The following is an 11,775-nucleotide window of genomic DNA, read 5'->3' on the forward strand; positions in this document are numbered from 1 at the left end:
ACCTCCCTCGGCCTCTGCTCCCAAGAGTCACCCACCCTGAAGCCGGGGCCAGTCACAAAGAGGTCAAACGGGAAGACCCGTGCCTGCACCCTGGCTCTCCCCTGACTGTGACCTTGGGCAAACGGCTGCACCTCTCTGTGCCCATCTTTTTCTGCTGCTCAGTTCTCCCAGCCACAGAAAGACCGGTTATGGCACCACCATTCAAAGAGCCACAAAGGGGAACCAGCCCCAGGGTTGCTGAGCGGGTGAATCTATTACGAGGAATGAAGTAGGCACACACGCCCCAGTGTGGTTGAGCCTTGAAAACCTTACACCAAGCGAGAGGCAGTCACAAAATGCCACATACTGCATGATCTCATTTCTGTGAAATGTCCGGGACGGGCAAGTCCATCAAGACAGAGAGTAGAGGGCGGCGTTGTGGTGCAGTGAGTTAAGCTGCAGCCTGCGACACCAGCATCCCTTACGGGAGCCAGTTCCAGTTCCGGCTGCTCCACTTCTTATCCAGCTCCCTGCTAATGCACCTGGGAAAGCAGTGGAGGATGGCCCAAGTCTGTGGGCCCCTGCACCTACATGGGAGACCTGGAGAAAGCTCCTGGCTCCTGGTTTTGGCCTGGCCCAGTGTCGGCTGTTGCGGCCATTTGGGGAGTGACCAGCGAATGGAAGATCTATGTATCTGCCCTTCTCTCCTTCTGTAACTCTGTATTGTATCTTTTTAAAAAGGCACAGTCGCTCCTTCCTCACAAAGCTGTTGTAAGCATTAAGCTGACACGCAAGGAAAGGGTATGGCGCAGTTCCTGCACGGGATGGGGCTCCACGCCCTGGAAACTCGCAGGGCGCTCACCCACTCTTCCCCAGCTGAGAATGAACCATAGGTTAGAAAGGAACTGTGGCCAGGGAACATATGACGTGTCTCATGGGCATGAGAAAGCGCCTGTGTGTTAAGTGTGTCTGCGAATACATATGTATCTTGAATAAACAAGACAAATTAGGCCCCGGGGCGTGCATTGTGGTGTAGCAGCTTAAGTCACCTCCTAGTGACAGGTAGGAAGTCAGAAATGAGCTTATGTGCATGTGACAAAGGCCTAAGGAATTGACATCCAGGTCCAGCATCCGCATCTCAAAGTCATCCCAATAACCTTCCAGGTGCAGCCCAGTATCTGCACTTCAAACATCCTGCCCCAGATCCTGATCCTCCAGGGGGTCCTGCTCATCCTTCCCCTACCAGCCAGGCTTCCTCCTCTCTGATAACTTCAGGGGGAAACTCAGAAGGAATTTTTAGTATTTACATCCAAAAAGTCCTTTGTTCCAGGAGGAGAAGAGGTGGGAAGGCAGGACCCATCCCCTTAAAAACCCCTGGCCTCAACCGGACTGCGCGCTCAGCCCTCTGCCTCTCTGCTGAGCCACCGCCTGGCCTGCCCAGGTGTATTCTCTCCACTCAACCCTGTAACCTCGCTCTCCCCCAGTCTGAGCGACTGGGCACTCTCTCTCAGGTTCTGTCTGGAGAGGTGCCCATCCGTTCTTTTTTTTTTTTTTTTTTTTGACAGGCAGAGTGGACAGTGAGAGAGAGAGACAGACTGAAAGGTCTTCCTTTTTGCCGTTGGTTCACCCTCCAATGGCCGCCATGGCTGGTGCGCTGCGGCCGGCGCACCGCGCTGATCCGATGGCAGGAGCCAGGTGCTTCTCCTGGTCTCCCATGGGGTGCAGGGCCCAAGCACTTGGGCCATCCTCCACTGCACTCCCGGGCTACAGCAGAGAGCTGGCCTGGAAGAGGGGCAACTGGGACAGAAAATCTGGAGCCCCGACCGGGACTAGAACCCGGTGTGCCGGCGCCGCAAGGTGGAGGATTAGCCTAGTGAGCCGCGGTGCCGGCCCATCCGTTCTTACGGATGTCCCTTCCCTAATAAACCTTGTTATTTTGCTTTCCACTACTCTCTGTCTCACACCTGAATTCTTTCTTGCACAAAGACAAGAACCCTGCCATTCTCCGGTAACACTAGGATACCCACATCCCATACCAGAGTGTCTGCTTTGAGTCCTGGCTACTCCATGCTTCCCAGACACCTTCCTGCTAATGTGCATGGGAGCTAGCAATGATGGCCCAAGGACTTGGGTCCCTGCCACCCATGTGAGAGACCCGGATGCAGTTCTTGGCTCCTGGTTTCATCCTGGCCCAGCCCTGCCTGTTGCAGGCATTTGGAGGGTGAACCAGCGGAGGGAAGACTCTTTTCTGTCACTCTGCCTTTGAAATAAATGAATAATTCTTTAAAAAGAAAAAGGTCCCAGTGGAGCCACCTGCCTGGGTGGAGGGAAACGGACTTGCCCACCTCTTCCCAGTGAGCAATGGGGCAGATCCGGCGGGAAGAAGGGAAAGCCTCCATGCCCAGGCAGGGAGGGGCTGGGCTCAAGCAGAACTGCGAGGGAGTCCAAGAGGAGTCTTGCCAGGCTCGCCCGCAGGCCCAGGGGGACCCTAAGCACGCCTACCTGCCTAATCTCCCCAAGGCCACACAGGTAGAGCTCCTGACCCCCAGAAGAGCCTACAGGCCCTAGTGCTGGCCTGGCAGCATGGGGAAGGAAGGGGAACAATGGAAGGAGGCCTCGCCAGCCCAGGGTCTGGTGCACACACACAGGGCTGTGTTCATTCCGAGAGCCGTCAGCCATAGAGAAAGGGCTTGCAGAGGGCTGACCTGCTGCCTGCCTGCCTGCCCTGCTGTGCTCCGGGGCCCAAGGTCCCTTCTTGGCCTCTGGCTGAAGGCTCCCTTCACGGTAGAATGGCATCTCTGAGCCTAACCCAGAAACAGAGGCCAAGTCAATGGTCCAGACTCGTCACGAGGCAGGTCTGGGTGGACAGAGTCCCAGGGGGCCTGCACAAAGCACAGTGGCTGGGGCGTCAGGGGACCCCCGGTGGTAGCCTCACCTCCATCACAGTAAAGCTGGGTAGCTTTGGGCAGTTATGTCCCCTTCTTTAAAGAAATGTATTTATTTATTCTAAAGGCAGAGCGAGAGAGAGGACAGAGTGAAGTCTCCCATTCGCTGGTTTACTCCCCAAATGGCCACAACAGTCCAGGCTCAGTCAAGCCAAAGCCAGGAGCCAGAAACTCCACAAGCGCTTGGGCTGTCTTCTCCTGCCTTCCCAGGTTCATGACTGGGGAGCTGGGCGGGAAGTGGAGCGGCTGGATGCCATTGTCGTAGGTCACGGCTTATCTGATGTCGTCCCGTGGTCCTCGGCTTACCAGGACGTGGCAGGCGACCTCCAGGATTCTACGAATGATTATTCATTGGCACGTACACACATTCCAGAACAAACACACCATCTCAGACGCACTCACAAAACCGGCAGACACACACGACTCTAGACACACACACCTGCCAGGCTCGCTGGATGGCTCCTGGAACCCCTGCCCAGCCTCAGGCCCTCTTCCCACCACTTTGGAAGAACAAGCCTGGGGGAAGAGAAGAAGGGGGCGGGAGGGGGGCAGAGATAACGGACTGACAGACAGGAGCTGAGCTGGGCCACTGCCTTTTTCAATCCATCAGACAGGCTCCACTGGACACCTTGGGGTCCACTGCGGGGTGGGGGGGTAAGGGAGGGGCAGCCCCTGCCCACACCGGGTTTCCACAGTGATGTGGTGGGGGTGGGGTGGAAAGAGCATGTGGCCTTGGAGCAAGGTTCCATTGGCCGGGCTGTGGGAGGGGCCACCTAACCTCTCCGGGCCTCAGTTCCCACAGGTGCACCAGGAAGACTACACACCCAGGCCTGTGTGTTGTGGAAACAGGAATTCCGGGTTCGGGAATGGGCAATGGGGGTGCACCCTTTAAAGGAGCCTTGTAAGCTGTGCAGATGCTAATAGCCTTCTAAACACCAGGCCCCAGGTTCTGCCATTCCCTCCCCCCACCCTGCTACACACACACACGCACACACACACACAGGGCAAAGGGAAGGAGGCAAGGCCTGGTGCCCAGCCCAGCGGCTCCCAAGTGTACAGTTCCAGCCGCTGAGCAGTCGGTTTGGGTTTCAGGGGAGAGGAGCCCCACATGACATGAATCCCCGGCCCTCCCGCGGCCTCCCCGCCCCCCTCAGCACATCCCGGGTCTGGAAAATCCCCTGCCGAGCTGAACAAACAATGCGAACAGTTGGGGCCCGGGGCAGCTGCTGGGTTTGTCAGCAGCCTGGGCTCGAGGCAGCCAGAGGAGGCTCCCTTGCCAATCTTCCTGAATATTCATGGATAAGCAGATGTCTGGCTTCCCCAGCAAAGGGAAATCAGCAGGGAGGGGGACGCAGGGAGAACGCGGTCCCTCTCCCGGAGCAACAGTGTGGGAGGAGCGGCTCCATTCTACAGGTGGGGAGACTGAGCCCAGAGCGGGAGTCTCAGCTCTCCGAGAGACACGGCCGCGGAAAAGCGCCTCTTAGGGGATGAACCCCTCGTGGAGGAGAGAACTGCTCTCTGCTTCAATGCCCAATGTACCAGCACTGTGTGCCTAATTCTGCTCAGATGCCAGCCCCTCTGTGAGGCTGTCCCTGCCTTCCCCAAGTCTTTCAAAAGCCACCAGGTGGTCCCTCACCCATCCTTCCTCCTGCCTAGACAGACTACGGGTGCGACAGGGGGGCAGGGCGCCAGAGTCCCGGATTCCAGGTCGGGTGCTCTGTCGCACCGCCTTGGGTTAGCCACCTTCCTCCCTCCCACTTCCAAGGCCCCAGTTGTAAGATGAGGGGTCTCAAGCTTCATAAGCGCTTTCCCGGGGGGCTCATCTCAGGCCCAGCATAATAAATGTGGGGACACAAATGTGTTTGTCCAGGGGCTTCACAGCTACCTCTCTCCTGCCACCCCAAGGCCACTGCCATGGCTGACCTCCCCCCCTAGCACCTCCATGGGCCGTTTCAGCGTGTCCCTCCAGCCGAGGCAGACACCTGGCAGGTGGGGGGGGCAGAGGGGGGACTTGCCACCCACCAGCTGTCTGCCTCAAGGGAGTCCCCCTCCCACCATCTCTTGTCCCCCATCTCCTTGCTCAGACCCCACCAGGTGCAGGGCTGTGTCTGGGGACCCGGGGCCATCTCTCAGCTTCCTGTCTCTGGCTGAATCCACACATGGGATACACTGATTTTAGGAAGCGAGTTAGAATCCAGGCGGAGAGGGCATTCTCAGGTGTGCACGGAGCCCTGGGCAGGGTGAGACCTCAGGGAAGGGGCAGGAAGTGTTCAGGGGCATGAGGACTCCCGCAAGAAGGGCGGCGATGGCTGGGCTCATCCACTCCCGGCCCTATCTGAATTCCAGGGCCCCGCAAATTTACAGCTTGTTTTCAACCTTCAAGACGGTATCTCCATGCTCCTCTCCCGGGGGACACGCGTCAGCTTCCTCCAGAACCTCGGCTGCCCCCTTACCACACACTAAGCCCCTCCTACCGCCAGCTGCACAGGGAGCTGGGGCGTTGCCGGGAATACCAGGAGGCCTCTGCCTCCCCTTTATCTGCAGTCCTCAGGGCAGGGAGGCTCAGTGGACGGCAAAGCCACACTGGGCTTGAGCTGTGTCCTCGCCCGCCTGTCCCCTAAGAGCATCAGTCCATGCATGGCCACACCCTCCCTCTCCCAGGTCTCCCAAAAGGCTGCCGCAGCCCGCTGTCCCCAGAGCTGCTGCCCCATCACTGTCTGATTTAGATGCCTCTCCTTGCTCTGTCCCAAAGGACACTTGGGCACTTCCATCACTGCAGCTAGCACTCTGGATTTCTCCCCAAGGAGGCAACAATTGGGATTGCATCCCTAGACGCGTGCTTGGCACACAGCAGGTGCTCAGCCAGAATCCCTTGAGCAGATGAGTGGGACATGGGGGCACACCCTTAAAAAGACACCTCACACTCTGCCAAGCTTCAGTTTCCTTATCTGTAAAAGTGACAGTACCTGCCTGCAGGGCTGGGCATGATGGCAAGAGTACATCGGCTGCACCCTGCAACGTGACACAGAGACAGAACAGCAAACCCAGCCAGAATGGAGCCCTGCACCTAAACATGACTGGGGCTGGGGAGCCCAACACCTCTTTTCTCCTGCTGTATGCATCACACAGTTAAAAAGACCTTCCTAGGGTGAGCGTTGGCTTAGGGGTTAAGACACCTGCAAGAAGTCCACGTTCCACATCAGAGTACCTGGCTTGGGCTCCTGACTGCAGCTTCGTGCTAACGTAGACACTGGGGCCAGGGGTGATGGCTCAAGTAGTTGGATTCTAGGGGAGACCTGGATTGAGTTCCTGGCTCCTGGCTTAGGCTCCAGCCATTGCAGGTATTTGGGGTGTGAACCCGCAGATAGGAGCTGTGTCTTTCTAATTAAATAATTAAAAATATTTACATAGGGGCCTGCATTGTGGCATAGTGAGTACAGCCACGCCCTGCAATGCCAGCATCCCATATGGGTGCTGGTTCGACACCCAGCTGTTTCACTTCTGATCCAGCTCCCTATTAATGTACCTGGGAAAGCAGCGGAAGATGGTCCAAGTGTTTGGGCTCCTGCACCCATGCAGGAGACCTGGATGAAGCTCCTGGCTTTGGCCTGGCCAGCCCCAGCCACTGCAGCCATTTGGGGAGTGAACCAGCGGTTGGAAGATCTCTCTCTCTCTCTCTGCCTTTCATCCCATCCCCACTTGCAACCCCCTGCATATACTTGCCAGAGCTGCCAATTACGTGACAAGGTGACGAACCCCTTATTGAGCCTTCTAGGAGTCCCAGGTCCACACCTGAGAGAGGCCTCACTGATCCTCCCTGACCCCAGTGAGCCCCCGAGGTGCCCAGATGCACAGCCTGAGTGGAGGCCGTGGTGGCTGGCAGCTCATCTGGCCCAGAACACACGCTCTGGTACCTCTGCAGTTGGGGCCCCAGAACATTCTCTCTGGTTTTCCTGCCTGGCCTCCCAGTTCCCATCACCCGGCTCTCACCAGGCAGGGCTCCTCTCTGTCACCGGCACTTCTCCCTGTGCCCCGCGGAGAGCGGAGAGCGGGGAGCTCCCTGGCCCGCCTGGCTACATCTGCTCTGCATCTGGAATTCTATGTCAAACCTGGCTGCTGCACCTCAGAGACACTGGAGGGAGCAGGAGGGGGTGGGGAGAGGCGATTCCAGAGCTCGGAGCCACTGATTTTGGGGGCGGGGCACACAGGCCCTGGGATGATAGCTTTTTGTTTGCTGGAGAGAAGTGCAGAGAGGATGAACTAGAGGACGTGCACACCAGCTCCCCAGAAACCATGTCTGCTCTAGCCTGGCAGGGTGGTGCCCCAGAGCCCGTGGACTGCTTCAAGATCCTAACCATGGAACGTTGGGAAGCCACTCTGTTTTCTCATCTGTAAAATGGGCTCATGCCAAATTTGTTTCTAAGCCTCTCCCAGCGCTGACATTGGAGGATGCTCCAAGTGTGAGGTCACTTAACTGGAGAGAGAGATGCCTTTGGGAGCTGACAGGTATATTATTTTTCACTTCCTCCTCCCTCTCCCCCTCCAAACCCATTCTACTGATTCCAATTCATCACCATCTCTAGCCCCAGCCACCCCAGCTGCTACCATGCCAGTGGCCACCATCGCCTCTTTTGCAACAACCTCCTAAGGGACTGGAGCTTCCTGTCTCTAGCCCTGCCCACCCCATTCTCCACCCTGGCTGGCTGGAGTTGTCTGAGGCAGAGCTAACCAAGGGCTCTCAGGCCCCAAACCCCCAGGGGGCTTACCCTCAGGCTCCCTTCTTGAAACCCCTCAACTCCTGTCCCATTCCCTCTCCCACCTGCCCGACCCCCACCCCTTATACTCACAACTCCATCACTGGTTTCTCCCAGGTCCCCAGTAGCTTCCACCCTCGGGCAGTATATTTATCAGTCCACCCCCCACCACCACCACCACCACACACACACCAGACTGCACACTGCACCAGGGCCCAGGTCTGCCTCCTCAGTCCGGGTATTCTAGGCACCCTGCACACGCTCACCTATGAATGCACTCAGTAAATATTTGTTGAATGAATGAATGACTTCAGTCCACATCGGGGCAGTTGGTCAGAATCCGACAGGAGTGGCCCCAGGCCTGCTTAGCTTTGCACACTCAAAGGAGGGGGACCCAGGGCCAGCACCGCAGCCCGCGGGAACCCCGCTCCGGCTCTGCCCTGAGCAGGGAGGGAAGTTGGAGCCCTGCGGGGCCGACCACGTCGGAGGAGACACCGCGCGGCTCCCAGCCCGACCTCGGCTGGCCGGGTGACTCTGAGCGAGCTCCCGCAGCTCTCAGAAGGGCAGAGCGGGGTGGAGGGCGCAACTCTAGCCCTAATCCCCCGCTCCTCGGAGGACGGCCGCCCCTAGGGCACCTCCCCGCCCCTTTCACCTGACAACTCCGGGCCGCCCCCTCCTCCGGCCAGGCCCTCCACCGCGGGGGTCAGAGAGAGAGGCGTGGCCTCGGAGGGAACGCGGGGGTCGGACCAGTTCCCAGCACTTTCCCACCCGCTGTTTTCCTGGAGATGGGCCTGGGGCCCGCCGGGCGGAGGCTCCTTCCCCCGCCGCCCTCCTGCTCCCTTCCCACGTGGCCTGGCTGAGTGTATCTGGAAAGCCGCAGCAGCTGGAGCGAAATCCCCCTCCCCACCCCCACCTCCCAGTCCCTCCCCGACTCGCCCCGGACACATCCTCAGCGCCCCGCTCGGCGGGGAAGGCAGGACCAGGCGAACAAAGCGGGCAGCCCAGCCCCCTCCCGGCCCTGCCACCGACCCTTCCCCACGGGCCGGCCCCGGAACGCACTCTGGACCGAGAGCCAGAGGGCTGGGGGCGGAGGAAGGGACCCCGGCGGCACGCCTGGACCCGCAGGCACTCCCCTCCAGCCCCTTCTCAGAGTTGCGCGGACCGGGGCGCGGAACTGCAGGGGACCTGGCTGACCCCCGGCAGCCCCTGGGGTGGGGCCGGAGTGACACGCGTCCCCTCCCGAGAGCCGCCGTCCGACACGTCCACGAAAGCAACTGGTCTCCTGCGTGCTCCCCCAGCCCACTCCGGGGCCGAAGGCTTAAGGGAGCGACACCTTCCCCCACCCCCCAGCGGTGCCAGGGACCACACCCACCGCGCGAAGTTGCGCGCTGTTCCATCCCCACCCGCTCCACCGCGATCCCCCCGCGGCCCTCTCCAGGGGCAAGGACACTCCCCGAAAGCCAAGGCCACATTCTAGCTCAGCACCATCCACACCACCGCACACACCCCTACCCCGAACAAACGGAGGTGCAGTCACACGCTCCGTTCTCTCCAGCCCGAGACGCCCCGCCGAGGCTACGCTGCGGCCGCGACACGCACTGCGGAACGGGGCGCCCGCGGGACCTGCCGGCCCGCCGGACACTCGGCACACACGCGCGCACGCACACTCGCCACACTCTGCGAACCCAGGGCGCACACACACACACACACACCCCGCGGACAAGTGCGCGCCCCCGCCGCCGCCCGCAGACCCCCCAAGCGCAGGCACTGCAGGAGCCTGGACGCGCAGCCCGCGCCCCTACGATTCCCCGCGCGCACTCCCGCACCGGGACGCACGCCAGCCCCGCAGCCCAACGCAGCGCGGGCCACTCCCGCCACCGCCGCGCGCCCGCCCTTACCGCGCGCCGCCAGCAGGCAGAAGGTCAGCGCGAGCAGCCCGCGGCCGCGGCCCGCGTCCCCCCGCGCCATGGGGCCCGGCTCGGGCCGCCGCCGCAGCCGCCGCCGCCGCCTCCCGGCGCCTCGGCCGCCGCCGCGGGGGGAGGGCGCGCCGGGCGTCAGTGGCCCGGGGAGGCGCGGCGCCGCGGGCGAGGGCGCGGCCTCGGGGGCCCGGGCCCGAGCGGGGGCCGGCGCGGGGGCTGGGGCCGCGGCCGCCTCGCCCGCCCCTCCATCGCCATCTTGGGCGAGCGGCCCGGGCTGGGGCGCCCTCACCGGGCCCGCCGGGGACCCCACGCCGCGCGGGGCTCTCGCCGGCCGGGGGCCCGCTCCGGGCGCCAGTTGGGCCAGCGGGTTCTGGGTCTGGCTCTTTGGTCTCTGGGTCTCCGAGTGCCCGGGTCTCTTTTCCTTTCTGTCTCCATTTCTTTGCCCTGTCCCGGCCTCGGGGTCTCCTCCATGGCGCGTTCGAGGCGCGGTGGAGGTCGGGCCAAGGCTTTGGTCTCCGTCCAGAGGACCCTGCTGCCACCGAGCCCTGTCCGCTCCAGGATGGGTCGTGGCCCGGACACTGAGGACAGGACTGCCCTGTCCTCGGGCCCCTCCGCCACGGCCAGTCCAGGCTGGCCTCCTTCCCTTGCTCTTGCTGTAACCAGCCCGGGCAGGGCATCTATCCTGCCCCGGTGCGTGGCATCTCCAGACCCCACTACCATCCCGGGAACCTAGATGGCTCCCATTTCGCTGCCGGGAACACAGAGGCTTGGGCAGGTGAGGGTCTCGGCTGCAGCTGGCGTTCTCAGGCCCGCCCTGCTAGCTGCAACTCACCTGGCCACACTGGGGGCCTCAGTGGCCCCACAAGTATTTCCTGTGCAGGCCAGATGACCTATGTGAGGTCCCTTCAAGTGGTCCTGTGGCTTGGCCATGTTGCCTTGCACAACCCTCACAGAATCCTGTCCCGTGCAGATCCAGCGGGAACCAGCGTTTTCTCCCTCTCGGCCTCATCTTCTCTGCACCCATCAGTGGCTTTCAACTCTGTGGGTCACTCCCTCCCACATGCGTGAGCTCCTCAGGTCTTCCCTGGGAATCCTGGGGGCCTCAAGGTTCTCACAAGCATCTTTGTTCTGCTGCTGCCTAAATTCAGGCCTCCAGGCTGGCTCAGCTTCCCTGAGCCCCAGGCTTGGGTACCCAGCTCTGCTCAGCAGTCCAGGAACTGGGACAGAGGTAGCCTGGTTTTCCCCTCGGTCCTGCCCATCCCAGTTCCTAGCAGCTCCAGCCTCCTTGCTCTGCTCAAAGATGTAGTCACTCTCACTCTTCACTTTCAGGTCTTTTAAATTTTTTTTTTCATTTATTCATTTATTCAGATAGAATAACAGAGAAAGAGAGAGAGAGAGATCTTCCATCTTCTGGGTTACTCCCCCAAATGTCCTCAACAGCTAGGAGCCTGGAAATCAAGCTGGGTCTCCCACGTGGGTGGCAGGGACCCAAGTATTTGAGCCATCACCGACTGTCTCCTCGGCCCATCAGGAGGAAGCTGGGTCAGAAGCAGAGGCAGACATGGGCACTCAGATATGGGATCCCACAGTGGCCACCCCTAGCTGTCCGCTTTCCCACTCCCACCTTGGTCCGAGCCCCCTCACCTCTCTCCTGCGCTGCAGCAGTAGCTTCTACCCCTGCGTCCCCTTTGTCCCCGTGTCCCCCGTGTCCCCTGCGTCCCTCGTGTCCCTCTTTAGTTTTCTCGATTCAGCAGCCAGAGTCACCCTGTTCCAAGGAAGTCACAGGAGCCAGCATTGTTAAGCTGCCGGCTTCCCATATCAGAGCGCCAGTCGGAGTCCCGGTGCTCTGTTTCCAAGCCAGCTCCCTGCTAATGTGCCTGGGAGGCAGCAGAGGATGGCCAGGTGCTTGGGCCCTGCCGCTCACATGGGAGACCTGAATGGAGTTCTTGGCTCCCAGCCTCAGCCTAGCCCAGCCCTGGTCATTGCAGTCATTTGGGAGTGAACAAGCATAGAAGATTTTTTTTTCTTTTGTTAAAGGAGATCTTGTCATACTTCTCAAAACCCACCAGTGGCTCATGTCTCTCTCTATTGGATCTAAAGTCTGTGTTATGACCCACAAGGCTGCAGGACTTGGAACCTTGCCTGGACCCCTCTGACTTCTCTGCCATCCCCTTCGCT

General features: G+C 60.5%; 1 protein-coding gene across 1 annotated transcript in view; it reads right to left on the minus strand.

Annotated features, from left to right (window-relative positions):
- Nucleotides 1-10,527, minus strand: part of IGDCC4 (immunoglobulin superfamily DCC subclass member 4) — a 38,437-nt gene extending 27,910 nt beyond the window's left edge. The window contains 2 exon segments of the mRNA XM_062206651.1: nt 9,577-10,175; nt 10,430-10,527. Of these exon segments, the coding sequence (XP_062062635.1) occupies nt 9,577-10,175; nt 10,430-10,527 (697 nt within the window).
- Nucleotides 10,528-11,775: the final 1,248 nt, after the last annotated feature.

Source organism: Lepus europaeus, chromosome 11, assembly GCF_033115175.1.
Source record: "Lepus europaeus isolate LE1 chromosome 11, mLepTim1.pri, whole genome shotgun sequence".
NCBI classification, from domain to species: domain Eukaryota; kingdom Metazoa; phylum Chordata; class Mammalia; order Lagomorpha; family Leporidae; genus Lepus; species Lepus europaeus.